Source organism: Anoplopoma fimbria, chromosome 12, assembly GCF_027596085.1.
Source record: "Anoplopoma fimbria isolate UVic2021 breed Golden Eagle Sablefish chromosome 12, Afim_UVic_2022, whole genome shotgun sequence".
NCBI lineage: Eukaryota > Metazoa > Chordata > Actinopteri > Perciformes > Anoplopomatidae > Anoplopoma > Anoplopoma fimbria.
In genome coordinates this window covers 19,064,672-19,084,457 of record NC_072460.1, presented here as the reverse complement: position 1 = coordinate 19,084,457, position 19,786 = coordinate 19,064,672, and the positions used below count along the sequence as shown (strand labels likewise).

Below are 19,786 nucleotides of genomic sequence, written 5' to 3'. Positions count from 1 at the left end.
AATCTTGGTGCACTTGAAGACATATCATGTTCTGGTCGGTTTACCGTAGCTCAGGCGGTCTGGCTTCCCGTTACAACCCATGGTCCGGATGTCCGGTGTTCCTTTCACTTAGAGGAGGAACTGTAATTAAATAAGCAAAATCACAGTATTAAAATCACCATTTATAAATATTTGTTTTAATTTTTGTGGCTAGAAAGACAACACAGGTTTGGCTACGTTTTAATGAGTATTTCAGAGTTTCAGAGTGTCCAGACACCTTGAATACAGTTAGCCTTTGGTAAGGTTTGTGAGAATCATTAGAAAGTTTACGTTGGCAATCATTTTTTGCCTTAAAAATCTTCAATACTCTGAATCTGAGCAAACAGTGTTTATATTATAAAGATAGAAGGGATGATGTGACACTGCAACCATGAATATACAGAACAAAACAAAATTCTTAAAGAGTACCTACCGTTTCATTATCAATTATTTCTACACAAACCATTGTAGTATCTGAGGATCCCAAATGGTCCTAAAATCAACTGCAAGTCAATGCATGTTTTCAAAATTTGGGGTTATTTGGTTATTCATTTTGCTCTGTTTATAAATTAATCTATGAGATTACACATGATTATGAAAAATAATAATGTAAATAATAGAATATGTTCTATATACAATAAAATAAACAACACAACTGAGCAGTATCGCTTAGAAATAGCCTCATAACATCTACGTTTTATCTAAAGGTAATTTGAGACATTAAAGGAAGAAATGTGCAAAAAAACACATATAACGATAAAATGAAAACAGGACCCAGGATAGAACTTTGAGGTACTCCACAGATTAACTGTGATCAGGTGGATTTAGAATAACAGACATTAAAAGAGATAAAACAGAAACTAACTGACTGGTGTCTGTCAGAAAGAAAAAAAAAGACTTTCATAATGTTCTCTGTTTCTAATTGTCAACAAATCCCATACAATGATTAATTGCTTGGTGCATCAAGCTTCATTGTTTTTCCAGCCACATAGTTGCCCTGAGTGACATGTTCCTTCCCTATGATGACGGTGGGTAGGTTCTTTTCACTCAATTCCACAAACACCATCTTGTTGCCGTAAATATTCACTGGAGCACCAAATATGTTTGTCTTGTGGCTCAAAATAGTCCACAAAAAATTGAAAATGTTATTCTTGCTTGAGTGAGGTTTGCTAAAAACCACAGTACTAAACTGTTAAACTAGTATGTATTCATACAGAGTATGTTTTTATGACCTATTTTTAAAGATTAACGTCTTAAGTAGGAACCAATGAGCTTCGGGTTGAGTTCAACAGAGAAGGCAGGGAAGTCATAACCGCATCGACAGACTAGAATAATACACTTTTGGTTTTGGTCTCTGTTGACTGTATTACAAATATTGCCCACCTTATCCCTTTTATATGGATTGCATTCTATATGTCTAAAAGCAAAAGTTTAATAAAAGTAGCAGAAAATAGTAATCACTGTGTTATGTGCTGATTTGGGATTTTGTAATTGCTCTAATTAATAAATGATTGTATGTTATGAACTATTAACCTGGAGATACATTTATTAAAATGTATTGATTTGTTATAAAATGCCAGAAGTTAGTAAAAAAAATGTAAAATATAATTTCCCAAAGGCCAACGTGACATCCTCAAAATGTTTATTTTTATTTTTTTATCAACACTCCAAAATCCAAAGATATTCTGTTTATGTGTAACAATGAAAATCATTCAATACTCATATATGGGAACCGTTAAACAGCAAATATGTGACATTTTCACTTAAAAAAAATACTAAAACTGTGATTTGATATCAAAATAGTTGCCAATTAATTTTCAATTGATCGACTAATTAATGTATGGACAAATTCTTGCAGCTCTTTACCATTTATTAATTTGTGTCATACCTTTTCCTAAATAACCTTATTTATGGAGATGCAACTAACCACTAATTCATCTGTTTGGCTCCCTGTTGCTCACATTGCAATTTAACTACAACACACTTCTGTATGTTATTTATTCATGATATAAAACAGCAACAAATGTAGTGTTAGCTGACACATTGTCAAACTAAACAAGCAAGAGAAACTGTGCCAAAGCGAAATTAATTTAACAAATGTGTTAAGTAATAGATGGTTGAGTTTTTATCATCCACATTTTTGATTCATTTGGGAAAAAACCTCTAACACAAAGTTGTAGAAAAATGACTTGAGGAACAGCTTGTAATGAACATAAAAAACGTACAAACATGACTAATAAGTAAAAAAAAAATCTTCCATTTCTCAACAACTAGACAACTAGTACAGAGTGGACATTAGAGTGACAGATGTGTGTGTGTGTGTGTGTGTGTGTGTGTGTGTGTGTGTGTGTGTGTGTGTGTGTGTGTGTGTGTGTGTGTGTGTGTGTGTGTGTGTGTGTGTGTGTGTGTGTGTGTGTGTGTGTGTGTTTGTATTGCCTTATCAGAGGAGTTTTTTAGGAGGCCAGTTGGCTTGTGGAGGGGCTGTGATGCAACGAGGAGTTTACGGACAGACACTGCCCATTGACGGTAAAATGTGGAAAGTGGGCTGGGCTAAACTTTCAAGAAAAGAGGTCATCCTGTGTGGGAATTTCCCTCTCTCCTGTCAGCATGGGAGCCAGGAGCAGGGAATGACTGCGTTGGGGCTCCAATAGGAAAACGAGGGGTCATCGAAGAAAAAAATGCAAAGAATGTCTAAATGATTCTTTGCCAACACTGACAGCTACGACAGCTACGATTAGAGCAGGAAGAACTGAAAATGTGCTGAAAATAGTCACAACAGTGGAGTGACGGTTTTTAAATCATTAACACATTATATGAAACATTAATTAGTTCCTGCGGTTTAGTTAATTATGTTTTAAAGTATCTACAACTCTTCTTAAAAGCTGTAAAAAGAAAACAATCATGTTTAGAGGCACTGTTTCAGACCCAGTAAGGCTTAAAGCTAAACCACAACTTCTTACAGCTATTGTGATGTTCATGGAGGATAACAATGTCTTATTCAAATGTGGGTGTAGCATTCTTTAAGTGGTGATGTGTTGGAAAGGGAGGATATTGCACAACAGTTAAAAGCTAAACTGTTCCATCATTGAGTGTGTTGAAACATCCACTGTGTTCAAAATGTCATCTTCCAATACACAAAACAGCAACAGTTTTTATACTTTATTTGGGAGAATATAAAGGGAATGAATTTTCAATGACAATAAAGTAAAAGTGTCTCCTTCTAAACAGCTACATGAGGTGTGTTTTTTGCTCTTTTCTGCTGAGTCAGAAAAACATTCTCCACCCTGAATTGTCATGGATCACTTACAAATCCCACCATGCCTCTTTCTTTATCCTCTCTGTCTGGGGTTTGCCTTGTTTGAGACAGATAAGTTTCATAGTTTGCAGTGCAATGCAGCGGCTTGGTTAAATTCCACTGCAAAACAAGTAGTCTACTTATCTATCATGTCTGGTGTAACCTACTTAGTCACTCCCATTTGTAACTTCTTCATTTTCTGCGGAGTGCTTTCCACCTCAGGTTTGAACAAGGTTTGCTTAGGATCATTCGTATGTCGCCTCCCAGCCAGGTCTTCTGGCTGTTGAAGCGTGACCTGAGGTGGTGTGAGGAGGTTAGTTGCTGATTAATTTCCATGCAACCTTGAACCCCTCTCTGGGCCAGTGGACCCAGCAGACTATTGACAGAGCAGTGTGCTAAAGATAAAGCTAACATTTCTGTGTTACGTGCAGTGTGACCGTGTCTCTTTTTTCAGAATTTTTCTGCTGCTCTCAGCAGTATCGTTTCAGTATAAATTGGTTGGATGTATTTTAGGATCCGAAGAGTTTTCGGTCATTCAATGAATAATCAGAGGAATGCATTGCCTTGACATTAGGAGTAAACACATAACATCATGAACAGTCTGGTATTAAGAATCCATTCACTTTTCTATTGTGTAATGGCGGTAGAAGAACACAACATCGCATAGCAATCCTCATTTTATATTCAGAAACAGATGAGGTTTCTGTCACCATGTAAGGGCACTAATCGAACCACTGAATGGCCTTTTCTGCTTTGTGGAAACACTATATAATGTGTATATGTAATATCATGTATTGTGATGGTGATCTGAGGCATTATTAAAATGTCTTTAGCCTCACTGGTGAAGACAAGATAAATAAAATTCACTCCTATCAAAAAAAAAACCCCATCACATTCCTTAAGCTTGTTAATATCTCTTTCAATTTTTGGCACATCAGTCTGAATTTAAAGATTGCAAATGTGCCTTAATGTCGAGCCAATATTTAGCTGCAATATGTTGTAATTGAAACACATCGCAATACACAGTCTGACTATGAATGTGTGAATATTTAAGGCAAGCACAACACCCCTGTCTGCACCTGCTTCGAAAAAAAGGACAAAAAAATAAGAAGTAACAAATGGAATTGTTTAGACAAAGTATAAATCTGTTTAATTCAATAAAATATCAAGTACATTTAAAGCATTTAACCATTCAATATTAAATAATTAGACTTATTTCATTCATTGCCAATACTATTACAAAGAGTTGCATCATTTCACTGCAGCACAACTCTTCCCTTAACAACCATTGCTCCAGATACACAAAATGTAGAAATTCACTCGTATGTATGTAGAAATATGCACCGAAATACTGCATATACACAAAATTACATCTGAGAATAAAGCCAAGGTGACATGTGAAGAATCGTGAATGATTGCGCAATCCGTGCGCCCACTCCTTCAGTCCCATTTAAACTGTCTCTTGTAAACTGGTGGCCGCTGTCTTCTTCACCCATTGAAGCGTACCGTTTTTTCCAAACACTTGTTCAGTGGATCACCTCCAGATGCTAAAGTCCATCAATGATTAGACAAGCGGCCCGCATGGAGTCTCTGGTGGAGGGGGGGTGGTGTTTCTCTAACATTGTCCGGTGGCAGAGAGCAGGTTGCGCAGGGTGCCCAGCTCTCTGGACAGCTGCTCCACACGCTTTTGTAAACGATCGTTCTCTGCAGCCAGCTCCAGCACTTTATGTTGGGTCTCCATGTTGCGCACTTTGGCTTTGTCCCTGCTCTTCCTCACGGCGAGGTTGTTCCTCTCCCGCCTCATCCTGTACTCGTCGCTGTCCTTATCCAGGCGTTTCTTTGACTTTGAGGACATCTTGCCACCGTGAGAGGGTGACCTGCTTTTACCTGAAGGCGCAGGTGTGCCGGGCGGGCTGGAGCAGGTCGAGGACGCGGAGGAGATGTTCCCGATGCTGCCGCTGGTGGACTGGTAATGGATGTAGAAACCAGACGAGCCGTTCTCCATGTTGGCGTCTTTCTGACTGTCTCCTCTCTCGGCAGCAGCAGCAGCAGCAGCAGCAGCAGCAGCAGCTCTGTAGCGGCTCCCGACCAGATCAGGGCTGAGCACGCTGTCCACCCGGGTCTCCTGCAGCTCGGTACTGTAACCCAGCGCGTAAGGCTCCCTGGGGTCCCTCAAGTTGTTGTCGCACTGACTGCTCTCCAGCTCGTTCAGCAGCGAGTAGTTCTTGTAGTTCTGCAGAGCTGCAACTCTCTTGAGCTTGTTCTCAGCCAAGAAATCTGAGAAAACGTCCCCTTGCTGCTGCTGCTGGTGCTGCTGCTGCTGGTGCTGCTGGTGCGTCTGCGCCGCCAGCTGCGGACAGTGCAACGCCGAATCCAGGTAAACGCTGAAGTCTATCGCTCTCTCCCTCTCCTCGATGCCCAGCTCCGTCATCGAGTCGCCGAGCCTCCAGTATGAGCTGTTGCCGATGGGACTGATAATGCTGTCTCGACTGTGAATAGCAAAGCCGCCCTCGTCGTAGAAGCCGGCCACTTCCATGGATCTTAACACCCGCCGGATTGAAGGAGCATGGAGGGCTGAGGTGAGACGCCCAGAGTGGAGTTGTGTTGTTGCGTGTTATTCAGTTGTTGCCTCAGTTGCGAAACAGCTGAAGTGATCTGAACAGCAACGAGTTTTTAAAAAAGCTCTCCTCTGTCACCGCCTGTGACAGCACGCAGTCAAACTACTTTTTTTTTTTTTTTTTTTTTGTTGAAGAAGCTGCGCTCATGGATCGGGAGGGATTGACAAGCCTTCCTGTCTCGGGGGTTTTATTAGACGCGCGGGGCGGGGCTCGCGCTGGGCAGGTGTGTGACGCGCAGCGGAGAGCCAACCGGATAGCACGTGCTGCTTTTTTTGAGGACTTTTCCCTGCATGTAACTATTTGTTATAGGCATTTATGACAATGAGTTTTCTGGTATAGAGTTCAGCAGCAGAAGTCAACTCAAGTGGTTTTCCATAGCATTGTATCAAAACGAAACTGACCAAACCAACCAAAAGAAAAAGTGAAAATAGAAAAAAAAAAAACCATCACCAGTATATTTTTAAACCCAGATGTTTATGGTTACAGCAGGACAACTGTTTACCAGCATCTGTGGACAACACGTCCATTCACGCCGCTCATGCAGACAAATGCCATGGAGTCCACAATAACGGGGGGAAAAAAAAAAAAAAAAAATAAATCCAACTCAGTGTCAACCAGGTTCATGCGTAATCACGCCATTATAACGATGCTCACGAAAGCAGACCGAGACACATCTCCAGACAGCTGTTTCCCCACAACACAAACACAGACTAGTTTAAACCAGTTTGTTGTTGCGTGGTCAAACTGTACAAGATGATACATCCACTCCAACAGTGTATGAGGGTCAGGGTGGGTGTATAGCATTTAGTCAGCCTGGCTTATGACTAAAACTCTGAAAGATGTCCCCCTAAATGTTCAATTGAGCATCATAATGTTCCTCTCAGAACATCACATCGAACAATAAAGAGTTCACAAACAGGTGATAAGAACCGGATACAGTGACTTGGCTCTTTTGCCAAAACAGGTCTTGGTGTCATACACATGCTCAGTCTGTTCAATGAGCCTGGATGCACACAGGCTGCTCAGAACTTGACTATCAGGTCTAAGTGATGTCGTGTTATTGTACGGCTTTCCTGCCATCTTGTGGTGAGCTTTACCAATGTGCACAAACGACACTGCAGCATCAGAGTTAATATAAATGTTTAGGACATGTGTTTCTCTACATAAACTGTTTGACTGGTGTGCAGCCAAAAACACTTGTGTCTTCAAAACATGTCTTGCCTTTCCCAGATTTATTACATACTCCCCTTTAAGCAATTGGACCCCCATCATCTGCATGAACCGGTGTTACAGTTTATGTTGGGTTTTTTTGTACAACTGCTTTCTGCTATTACTAGAAATGGTGACCCCCATATCTGGGTTAAAATGGAAGTAGAAAAAGAAGAAGAAAGTAGCACTCAGTTACAACAATTCATTTGAAAGCTGCTGTCAGCTTGCACAACCAACTCTGCTCCCTGTAGACCACATAACACATGCAACTAAAAACCTGTGCAATACAAATACACTGTGCAATTATAGTTATAATAGTTTCTGTCTGTAAATATAATATTTCAGTTATTGTGGATTCTTTACTGTTTTTTATTGCTTATTTATATAATACTTGTTTTTTTTTATCTTGTCCTCTATGCTGCTGTAACCCTGTAAATTTCCCCGCTGCGGGACTAATAAAGGATTATCTTATTTTATCTTATCTTATCTTATCTTTATCTTATCTTATAGCATAAACTTAAGTTTGTATGCAAAAAATATTTATTTGCAAAAATAACCAGTAACACCAGCTGTCAAGTACATGTAGTGGAGTTAAAAGTGTAATATGTCTCTAAGAAAAGTAGTGGAGTAGAATAGCAGAACAGCAATTATGGCAACACACCTCTAACCCTGACTGTAGAGAATTAAGCGTTTTAATGCATTTAATATACATTTAACTTTAATTTAAGTACAAAGTCTCGGTAATTCGTCCACTAACTTTGGGTCTTTTCCATAACCTGGTTGAGGCTGTATCATCACAGAATGTGACGGGTGACAGATGTCGCTGTAACACCTCCTGTTGGTTTGTTTGACAACATATATAATGTTACAGAGGGAGGCAGAGCTCCATCTACTGAGCATCCAGCAGAGCGGGCACCACACAGGATGGGTGGGGTCAGGAAATGCGGTCTTTCCCCTTTCGCGATCCCCCATTGGTCACTCGACTATCCGTGGAACGTTCTCCCTCACCGTGATTGGCTGCGGCGCTCAACGACTTTCACCTGATTGGTTGAAATCGCTGCGCTGTCTGTGGGCTGAGAACTGGCTGAATCTGTTTGGTTTACTGACTGCGAGCAGAGAGCGACCGAAGGGGCTGGGCCCACAGTGGAGAAATGGCGAGAATGGTTACCGAGAACGGTTGTGGAGTGGAGACACAGACCGAGGAGCCGCAGGGACCGGGCCGGGGTTCGGCCAGATGGGGTCCACAGCACGCCGGTGCCCGAGAACTGGCTACTTTGTACTCACCAGGTGAGTCGATCCCCCTCTGGAGCTCCTTCTGGTGGACTTAAGTGGCCATGAGCGACTGCTCCGTGTTTGCCAGAGTCATACTTTAGTTGTTACTCAACAGGAATCATGTGAGATCGAGGTTGATTGTGTGTGTTTGAGTCGCTGTTGACCTTTGACCTTTTTGATCGGGGTAGAAGGATCCCCTGCTTTCTGCTTTAGGAGCTGCTGTGACCTTTCATAACAGTCAGCCAACAGACTGTAACTCAGAGAGCAATGCATAACCACAAACTAATGGTCTGGATAGTTTAGAGATGGCAGTACTTCCTTTATCAGGTTCAGGTTACTTTATTTGTACCCTAAGGTAGATTTGGGCATTCATTCAATATGAACTCATTGCATTGAGTGAAAGGCCTTCACACCCTTTGTACAAATACTTCATTCCTTTTGAGCTGCTCATATCGGACCTTTTCCGACAGCTGATCAGACATTTATTTTAACCACTGAGACTGTGGCCTCATTTGAGTTGTAAGATGTTGACAGGTTATTTAGGTCATGTAACGAAGAAAGTGCGGAGGAATGTTGCCTCACTGATTTAATGAAGCATCTGATAGTTAATCATGTCTTTCCATGTTTTTGTTTGGATCCTATTATGTCACATCATGTTCAGGTGATATGGTCCGCGGACATAATGTGACTGATCTTTTTTCTCCGTAACGTTGTGCTTGAAAGAACTGCTGCTCATTTGTTGAATCATAACAATACGTCTGCTTGTGTTTTTATCTTTTAAGGCAAAAGGTGTCAAGAATGGTTAAGCGTCGTCCTCTGCTTCTCTCTCATGGCCTTCAATTTCATTCACCTTCTTGCCAATTTCCACCTGGGACATCTGTGGTACATCCCGTTGAGCATTGGTGAGTGCTGACTGGAACATTATGTAATGATCCGTTGTTGTATCGTCACTGGTTGATGAGTTCTGTTGTTTTTAGAGCGGCAGTCCAAAACAAAGTGTCGGTTGTTCTCTTTTTAGCCTGTTTGAATGGTTTTTTTCATCCTTTTTTTTTTCTGTGCTTTTTCTCCTCCTCAAACTCCTTTTCAGTGACGGGGATACTCACTGCAGACTTTGCATCCGGCCTTGTTCACTGGGGGGCTGATACGTGGGGATCAGTGGATTTACCCATCTTTGGAAAGGTAAGATATCCAATGTTTAAACTGTAAACAATCTGTTTTTAAAAAAGGGACATTCTCCTGCATTCACAGTGCGTATTTCATGTTTCTCAGGCCTTTATACGACCATTTCGAGAGCACCACATCGACCCCACAGCCATTACCCGTCACGACTTTATTGAGACCAATGGTGACAACTGCATGTTGACCATAGTCCCTCTAGCAAACATGGCCTTCAGCTTCCTCACCCTCTCCCCCGGTGAGTTTTTCATCAACAAACAGAATCTGACATTTTCCTCTGTCTGATTTTTCTAAACTGTTCCTTCCATGCAATATTCATGCAATTTTCAATGCAGAGGGGGAAAAAAATACACCAAACAAAAGAGTTTCTGTCTCCTTTTTTTTTTTTTTTTTTGCAGCGGAGATTTACCATATCTACCCCTGGTACTGCTACTGGTTCGCATTAGCCATATTTGTGACCCTGACCAACCAGATTCACAAGTGGTCGCACACATACTTCGGCCTGCCTCGTTGGGTGGTGTTCCTACAGGACTGCCAGGTCATCCTCCCCCGCAAGCACCACCGCGTCCATCACGTCTCCCCTCATGAGACGTACTTCTGCATCACCACAGGTTTGTCTTTATTATAGTTATACAGGTTCAAATCACCCTGTAAAAAGTGTTCTGAAGACACAATCTCGCAGCTTATGGGATGAGAGTCGGGCAGATTTGTTATTGAGCTTTGTCTCTCCAGGTTGGCTGAACTACCCTCTGGAGAAGCTGGGTTTCTGGAGGAACCTGGAGGATCTCATCCAGAGTGTTACGGGAGAGAAGCCCAGGGCGGACGACCTGAAATGGGCTCAAAAAGTGAAGTAACGCCGCAGGCTAACTGCACCCTACCTCAGAAGACCCATGGCTCCGTCCAGGCTTCTCACCCCCCTTTTTTTGCCTCACACAAACTGTAATCCAGAGAAAGAAAAAACTAACAAACACTTTCTGATGCCATAGCTTTAAGTCTTGCACAGTTTGTCTGTTTTACAAGAGGAGGGCTCTGTGGATTGAATTTTTCATCACTCACTTGTGGAGATCCTCATTTCAAATCGCAATATATCCTAAACTCTTTGTATGTCTACTAAAACAACTCATCACTTTTGAGGTGATTTGCAAAACCGTTTGCTCAGAAGGTTCATTCAGATGCTTTAAAGTCAGATACAAGATGATTTGATTCCAAGGAGATTAAAAGATTTCCCTCATGTCAGAAAAATCAAACAATCCCAAAAAAAGAATAGTTGAAAGAGTGAAGGCTCACTTTTTTCTCCTCCAGAGACGCAACTGTTCATTTGTAGAGTGGATAAGTCACGTTATATTTAGCACTTCTTTTAATATCTCTGGATACGTCTTTGCATTTCCACCTCATTTAGGGTCTACTTCATGTGCAAGTAATACAACTGGATTAAGGCCATTGCAAGTAGAAGGGCAGGGGTGATAATGTTTTTTGGGATGCTATACCAATGTTGATGGCTAAAGAACAAAATGGTTAATTACTACATTTGTTGATTTCTTGCACATTTGGGTTCAGCTGCACGCTTTACGGGCTGTTTTGTTAAAGAGGTGATGACAATATTTGATAATTTATTTAGGAATTTTCCATTTGAGACAATGACTACAGTTGCGATGGAGGAGTCAATGCTAATCCAAAATCAAAACCATCCCTCCAGGATGCTAAATGACAGATCTGACAGCTCAGAAAACAGGTTTTTAATTTCAACAAACCAAAAACGTACAACCAAATTCCCCCGATTTCTGTCAGACACTAAACTGGCACTTTGATTGTTATCTGGCCATTGGAACAGTTTGCATTTTGGTCTTTGATGATAGAGGAAACACAGAAAATGAGTAATTTGATCTGAAAAAGTGGCATTGAAATGTATGCAGTCATCATGATGGTAGGCCATTCAAAATTTGGGCACTTACAAATGTTTAATGCTGTTGATCTGCGCAGTCATCCTGGTCCAACTGACTAATCTTTTTCGATGCTCATGTGTCCTCCGAAAAGCCTTTTTTAGTTTTTAAAGAATGCAGGATGGAGGCAGACGTAGTTTTGTCGAGCTGCCTTACACACAGATGCAGTACTTGTGTCCTTTTTGTTGTCGTTTTGTTTAATTTGCTGCACTTCTTTGTGTCGTTGCAACCGTAATTGTGTCTTTCTGGGATTTGTGTCTTGGCTAGTCAGACACAGATTCTCCAAAGTTATGTGCCAACAGTGTCACATTGTTTTCACTCCTCACGTCTTGCCATTCTTTTGTAATGTGGGAGGGAGCTGTCATTTTCAGAGCGTAACATTCAACGTGAGTGATGCTGCCACCGTGTACCGTCTGGGTAACTGTGACAAGCAGACTCGGGTGATTTGCTTTGCTGACCGCTAAAGATCCAGGACTTTCTTCATTGCTAGAGATTATGTTGTTCATTGATTCGTTGGATGATTTATTTTTAATGCTTTGGTCAGTAATTTGTAAATGTATTGTATCGCGAATAACTATGCAGTGTAATACGAGGCCCTTAACCATATGTCTTAACTCATCTGATTAGGTTCAAATGCCTTTCTTTTTCTACTAGTTAACACATATTTGCTATTTTAGTTGGAAAACAGGAGCTTAAAAATTGTGCTACTTAAACAGCATGACAAAATTACTTTGTAACTAGGTAAGAATGCGTGCATGCATAAAACATTTGATATACTGAGTCACCAGCTTCCCTTTGAGTTGGTGTAAAACACACACTGGCTAGGTAGCATTGGGCTGCTTTTAAAGAAGACCGCAAATTTTGACCAAGTGGTCCCATGTTTGAACTATCAAAATGTTATCTAATAAATCTTTTTCAGGCGTAGATTAGTGGAGCTAACCTTTCCGTTAGTTGGGTTGAAGGGGTCAAAAGGCTGATTTAGTGATCTTGATATTGTGCTTAAAGTAGATCGGTATAGTTAATTTTGAAGCCAAAATTATGCTTTATATGATGTAATTTTCCAGTTCTTGAATCCTTCATACTTGATTATATACAATAATTCCCGATAGGTCAACAGCAGAAATACACTGCAGACAGCATAGTGCTTGTAGAGTATTGTGAGAAGCAGTTTTGTGTGTTCTAGGTAGTGTGATAGATGCTGGTAAAGGGATGCCGTTATCTGTCACTGCATCAAAGTTTAAGGCTTTTGTAGAAGTTCGACCTCTGTAGCACTTTTTTGATCAGTATTAGGCAAAAAATATAGATTGGGCAAGTAGACTCTTTCTCATGCACGTTGACAACTTATTTTATGAATATAAGTTTCGCCGTTGGCTCTAATGGATGTTTTGGAACTTCAGCAATCTGTTTTTTGGGATAATATGAAAGTTATGACAACTTTGATGGCATTTTGTGTTTTTGTAATATAATATTAAAGGATAATGGTTAGATATACTAGACATGCCATAATTAGTTTGGAGATTGACAAAACTGACAACCTCGCAATAAATATATATGGTGAGCCACCACATAACGAACTTAACTTGGATACAGGCTTGCCATAGTCGCTTTTTGTACTACTTGGGAGTCTGGTTGTGAGAATAGATCTAACATGCATTATCTTATTCTTCATTCTTATTCTCCAGATGATCTCAGGATTGTGGTTAAGTAGGTTATTATGAAATTGTGAAAAATACAAACAAGTGAAGGCCTTTGATAGATAAAAGATGTTTAAGTCATTCTTTTCGTCTGTTGGCCAAACTATTTTCAAAAATGAATTATAGGTTCTATTGTAACCGTAAATCAGTACAGTTAACTCAGCCCCTTGTTATCGAGGTAGAATTTGTGATTAAGCTGTGTTTGTTTTTTTTGTTTTAGAGACAGGCGTAAGTGGATTTGAAGGTATTTTGTGACAATTTATGGTTAACTAAATATTTTCTCATTTGAAATTGTGAAAGCAAATTAAGTTGTTGGTGAGTGGGTTGGGCAGTTGTTGGTATGTTTATCATGCTGTGTTTTTAAAACACATTTGTAATTATCTTATTGAGTTGCCTTATCCTCTGCCTGATGGATTCACTGTAGATCTTGCCAGAGAAATAAGAAAACCATTTACTGACACTCCAATTTTCCCTCCACTTGCCTCTAACTCCTTGTGAGTTGGGACCCAAATCTTATGGATGTTGTAGTTGGTTATGTATGATGGTGATGATGGAGTTTTCGATATCAGAATAATGCCTTGATGCCTTTCTGTTGTCTTCCATTGGGGAGACCTACAATGTACATATTAAACTGTATTTATAAATAAACTAAATAAACCGTTGATAATTACTGCTACCTGTTTTCTCTGGTTTCATTATTTCTGTAGCTTTATATATATTCTCTCTGGATCACTGTCTCATGGATTGCATTGTTAACTTTTTTCTAATTTGTTACTGTACATACATATCTATAAGCAACTCTACCTACACTGATATTAACTGTTAGCCTGTTTATTTATTTTAAGATCCACACTGTTAGCATGATTTAAGCATTGTATATATTTTGGATTTGCACCTTATTATTATCATTTTAGACTTATATTTGCACTCCACCAACTTTGTATTGCAACTGCTACAAAGCAAATTCCTTCTGTATAAATACAGTTATCTTCCCTTCTCTTATATAATAAGGCTTATCATCCTTTATTTTGTTACTATCTTCTTGCTCTGCCTGCACAATCACTCTTTAAGAAGCCAACAGCCCCAGCAGAGGGCTATGTGTTTTTAAGGAAGACATTTTGATTTCACAGTAAGAAATAAAAACAGATAAACAGAGTATTGTAAATGTTATTGGATGCCCTTTCCCTACTATGACAAGTAAAAATGTCTGCAATGAAAAAGGACTATAAATTATTAACAAATGTGCTGCGTTTTGGGGAAGGCCTTCTTCTTTCAGGCCTATTTAATCCACCCATGTTCTCCCTGCTCTTGGTTTGTTTTGATTTATTAATTATGTAGCCTGGTAATAGTTTGTCTATCTCATATTAAACAGGAATACTACACACTTTGATATATTAAAGGACAACACTTAAAGAGTTAAGTGCTTGTATTGCATTCGAATCCTCGTTTCCTAACTCGCCACAGGGACAACAAAGGAAACGATGTTCTGCGTTTGTTCCACGGGCGCGCACACGACCACCAGCAAAACCTACGTGCGCGCTTCCGCTGTGTGTAGCGACAAGATGGCGGTCGCCGCCGGATCAGGTAAATGTACGAGCGAAACACATCACAATCATAAACGAAATAATCGGCCGAGTTAAATACCACGAGGCGGCTATCTAGTTTCGTTAGGAGGTTGAATATCTACCGACAAGCCAGCTGCGTGGAAATACGAAAGCTAATGCTAAGCTGGAGCTTCTGCAGGCAATGAATAGGAAGCGATGCTACAAGCTAAGCTAACGTAGCCGATGTTAGGGATGCGCTACGGCTGCAGATAACGGGGTTTTATGCCGGTCAATACTCATTCAACACCTCTCATGTGCGTTTATACTAGTTAATGTGCAGGTTTTTTTTATTTAATAACGTGGGTTAATGACGGTAATTCACCGATGCTAGTGAGCCGCAGCTGCGCTCCCGTGTCCTGTGGTGTTTGGTCCAATCTGCGATACAAGAGGACGGATGTGTCTCAAAGCCCACCGTGAAACCTCACAACTAGATGGTGCATCAACAATCAGTGTCACAGTATGTTTAACCTGAGACTGTTTAACGTCAACAATGATGGTACGTTTTTTTTTTGTTTTTCCTTTTCCCTCCCCACCCCTTTTTGAGACTTTTATGCAAACCAAGAAAAGCTGATCTGTGCAGCGTTTCAACGGGATGCCGGTGATGTGAGCTATGGATGCTGCACCGTCTGCTAGCGTGACTGTGTGTGTTTGCATGCATGCATCAGTTAACGGTGCAGCACGTCCAACCCCACTGCAGAGGCCAAGTGATGCAGCACCGTCGAGGCCAGATGCCACATTTTATGGGGACATGAACAACGTCTGCTAGTCTGTAAAAGGCGGATTAATGCCCCTCAGTCGAGGCGTTTCTCTTGTTTTTCTATCCGTCTGAATGAGTCATCAGCTCATAACTGCAAGTCATTGCTCTGGGCAGAAGCTCTTGTACATGTACAGTTTTTGCTCTGTTGGTAAATAAATCAACTGGGTGTGAGCACAGTCTGACTTTGGTGTGTGTATGTGTTTTTTTTCTTTCTTCCCACAAACAGTTGTGAAAGTCCCTCGTAATTTCCGGCTCCTGGAAGAGCTGGAGGAAGGCCAGAAAGGTGTGGGAGATGGGACGGTGAGCTGGGGTCTGGAGGATGACGATGACATGACCCTGACACATTGGAGAGGGGTGATCCTCGGCCCCCAAAGGGTGAGAAGGGCCACTTTTTTTTTTTTTTAACACGTACATGAGGACTGTGCAATGAGCATTACAGTGGCTAAGAGGTCAACAGATTGTCATGGTAGTGTACCAATCAGGAGCTATGTCAAAAGGCAAAGGGATGGAATGAAATTAATAATGCTATATAATATCACAAAATGACAGGAAGCACCGATAAGGCACATTACTCAGAGTGAACATCACAATTGCTTTAATTTCTTTTTGAATGTCATCATTTTATCATTGATTTTTCAGAAGCTAAGTGTAGTATTTGCTTTAATGTATGCTGGTAATATTTTACAATATTTAATTTAAATTTAGGTTGTCTGCCTTTGGGCGAGGTTAGTACAAGTGCAGCTCAATATAACGCTGTAATGTGCAGAGCTAGACAACACCTCAGTACCACAAGGTCTTGAAGCAGAGGACTGCAACCATTGACGTATGTCAGACTACAGCTGGCTCAGCAAACATATTGACTGTTTTTGTTTTTTTAAACTCATAACCAGGATTTGGGGTTGAACATTGTGTGCTTTTGTTCTCTCATCTCTCTTCTCCTGTCTCCGACCACAGACAAGCTTTGAAAACAGGATGTACAATCTGAAAGTTGTATGTGGGCCAGAATACCCAGAGTCACCACCGTTTGTCAAATTTGTGACAAAGATAAACTTGAATGGCGTGCACACCTCCAGCGGGGAGGTATGTAAATCTACTTATGCTGTCTTGATTACGCAATTTTTGATGCCTCAGCTGAAAGAGATAATGCTCTAGATCTTGCTACACATTGGGAGAAAGAACACAGTTTGGTTCTTGTATATTTTATAACACCAAAGAGTATGTTCATGCAGCACGAAAGCTTGTTAACACATTAGAATGGTGAATACAATGAAAGGAAGACAAACAGGTTAGTCATGCCTGCTCTGTAGACTGTTCAGTGCAGATAAGAAAGTTCCTGATTTATGTGCATGACTGCTAATGCAACCATTGCATTAATTCTGGCACGAGAATAAGATATGAGATGTAAATCATCTATGCTATTATTTAGACATTTCAGGGTGCTTTCACTCTAGCAGTTAGGTCCCAATCTGATATATTTTTTTTTTTCTTCTAAAAACCTGATAATAAGACCAGACCAAGAAACCTTACAGGATCCACCTGAAGGAGGTAGTCTAGATACATTTCAGTTAAACTGTAGTATGTCGATTACTTTTGATTTAGAATCACAGAAATGATCATGATGATGCACACCGTTTTCCCAAGGGGTGAATAGAGAACATGCACTTCTTTTTACAATTTATTTCACAAAGTGGTTGCGCTTTCTTAAGTTTTTCAAATGTGGCAATAGCTGACCCTTTATTGCTCTCTATTTTCCCACTATGTCAAAATGAGCTTGCATGAACTTACCACGGATCAAGTGCAATCAAACTTAAATAAAGTCCCCTGTGATGAAATACTATAAAAAAACTTAAACTTCTAACATTTTAGTCGTTAAGAAAGGTAAATTAACGATATGTCATATGCTAGATAAGACATTTCTGTTGTGTTTGTGACGTAGAAGCCGTCCACCCATCCTCACTTGTTCTCTGTCCTGCAGGTTGACGTGAATGCGGTGACTGCACTGGCCAAGTGGCAGAACTCCTACAGTATCCGGATGGTGCTGTTGGAGCTGCGACGGCTCATGACCTGCAAGGAAAACATGAAGCTTCCTCAGCCACCTGAGGGTCAGATCTACAACAACTGAGCCCCTGCTACATTTGCCTCCATTGTTCCCCCTCAACTCTGTTTTTGTTTTGCTTTCATCCCTTTTTCCCCCCATCCTCTCCGCCATGTGACATCCCACCTCTTGCCAACACCTTGACTGAGCACGCACACACACGCACACGCACACACACGACTGAAGACGTATACAATAACAGATACATGCAAACATACACACACACGCATATCTGTATACACAGCAGATAGATGACTGAAGTCCACAGTAATACATACAAGCAAAACATATGAACACACATACGCACATACAAAGGTATCTGTATACACACACACACACAACTAGTAGAAGACCTATACGATAACAGGTACACGCAAATACACACACACACACACATATATATATATATATATATATATATATATATATATGTATATGTATAAATGTGTGTATGTAAACACACACTTGTTGAGCATTCATGAAAGTCATTCCAGGCCCCTCCCCTCCCCATCACTGGAGCTCCGGGTGGACTCGATGTGACGAGGCAGGTGGAGTCCTCAGTCCACCCCAGATATGATCATTCGAAATACTGTACATGTTACTAATCTTTTTTTTTTATTATTATTTGTTTAAAATGCAGATTGTACAATAACATAAATAATCTTATTGAGTGTACCTCTTTTGTGTGTTGCCTTTTTGTAACATTAAAAAAAAAATGGCCACTTAACGTATTCAGACGTAGTTCGCTAAACGTTGTTAGTTATGAGATAAAAGCCTTCAAGGTCTAAAATGAAATCTCCAAAGTACATTTGATTCGGCAAATAATGTTAAGTATGTGTTGTCATGTGGCCAGATGTCTAATGAAATATGTTCCACAGTGTGTGTGTTGGGATAATCTTACGCAGCATAATAATGGTTCCCATGTGGTCGTGGTGTAAATGCACGACTGCAGCTCAGCGAGGTGCTTGGACGTGATCACCTTTTGTCACAAAGGCTTTTTTTCTTCCGTTTGATAATTGTCCAAAGTGAACGTTGTGTTTCTATACCTCTATATCTGATAGGTATATACATAGTATGCAAATCTACTGTAGGTCTGCAGAAGTCCCCGTTTAAAACCATGCTTGAATATGGAAGTGAAATCAGCTACCTCTTTTGGTCCAGTGTAATGTCAGAGCAGTTTGTCTGACTTGTGAAACTGTCTTTGATACTTCATGTGACAATATGTTTTACTTTCTCCACTTCTTTCATAAATCTTAAATCATGCTTTTCATGCATTTGTGTTGTTGTAGTAGTTAGTTGTGAAAGTTTATATGGAGCATTTCTACATAATGACTTGTCTTATGTACAGTGTTCATTCATATACCGTCTGCCCTTTAACTACCCTCACATGTAGCAGAAGTGTTGTGTAAGCACTTAGAAAACCAATAAGTTTATTCACTCTTCTCAAAAGTCAAATGAGAAGATTTATATAAAGATAACTTGGCTTAGCATAAAGACTAGAAATGGAGAGAAACAACTACCCTGGCTCTGCCTGAAGGGAAATGCAATCCACCAAACATCTCTAATGCTCACTATTTAGTATGTTGTATCTTGTTTAATCATACTCAGCCAAGAAATAGATTTTTAAAAAGTTCATGGAGTTAGTTCTTCTCATAACTCCTGTTTTACTGGCTAAACAGCTCCATTTCTTTATTTGTGAAATTTTAGTCAGGTTTGCTGTGGTAGAATAAGTACTCAGATATTTAGTAAGTGAAAGTCCTGCATTCAAAGTCTTACTTAGGTTAAAATAAAACTCTTAAATATTAGTATGAACATATACTTAAAATGGAAAAAGTAAAATTACGCATGCAGATTGCCCCCAAAAGTAAATACATTATATCACTGCATTATAACTATTGATTATAATCAATTAATACAAAAACAATGTGTACATCACAAATGTTGCAGCTGGTAAAGGTGGGGCTCATTTTTATGTTTATTATTAACTGCCAGGTAGCTTAACCTAAAATTATACATTACAATTTATTATTTGATTTATATTTTGTATTAATAATCTGAATCTGTTAAAGCAACAAGTAAATAATGTCATAAACACAGCTTTAAAAATG

General features: G+C 40.0%; 3 protein-coding genes across 5 annotated transcripts; 2 read left to right on the top strand and 1 right to left on the bottom strand.

Moving 5' to 3' along the window:
* Nucleotides 1–4,437: 4,437 nt before the first annotated feature.
* cebpb (CCAAT enhancer binding protein beta) lies at nt 4,438–6,053 on the bottom strand. The gene has a single exon (XM_054609498.1). The coding sequence runs from the start codon at nt 5,847–5,849 to the stop codon at nt 4,929–4,931; it is 921 nt and encodes a 306-aa protein (XP_054465473.1). The 5' UTR covers nt 5,850–6,053; the 3' UTR covers nt 4,438–4,928.
* A 2,184-nt stretch (nt 6,054–8,237) lies between these two features.
* peds1 (plasmanylethanolamine desaturase 1) lies at nt 8,238–13,892 on the top strand. Its single transcript, XM_054608735.1, has 6 exons — nt 8,238–8,427; nt 9,195–9,314; nt 9,500–9,591; nt 9,682–9,826; nt 9,987–10,199; nt 10,321–13,892. Exons 1-6 carry the CDS (start codon nt 8,292–8,294, stop codon nt 10,440–10,442), a joined length of 828 nt encoding a protein of 275 aa, XP_054464710.1. The 5' UTR covers nt 8,238–8,291; the 3' UTR covers nt 10,443–13,892.
* An 814-nt stretch (nt 13,893–14,706) lies between these two features.
* ube2v1 (ubiquitin-conjugating enzyme E2 variant 1) lies at nt 14,707–18,353 on the top strand. Of its 3 annotated transcripts, none has more exons than XM_054608737.1 (4): nt 14,707–14,806; nt 15,810–15,958; nt 16,538–16,663; nt 17,559–18,353. In XM_054608737.1, the coding sequence occupies exons 1-4, from the start codon at nt 14,785–14,787 to the stop codon at nt 17,703–17,705; spliced, it is 444 nt and encodes a 147-aa protein (XP_054464712.1). In that variant the 5' UTR covers nt 14,707–14,784; the 3' UTR covers nt 17,706–18,353. The 3 variants fall into 3 exon arrangements, with proteins under 3 accessions (XP_054464712.1, XP_054464711.1, XP_054464713.1); XM_054608736.1 differs by having other exon boundaries at nt 14,720–14,812; XM_054608738.1 differs by lacking the exon at nt 14,707–14,806 and adding an exon at nt 15,160–15,322.
* The last annotated feature ends 1,433 nt before the right edge of the window (nt 18,354–19,786 follow it).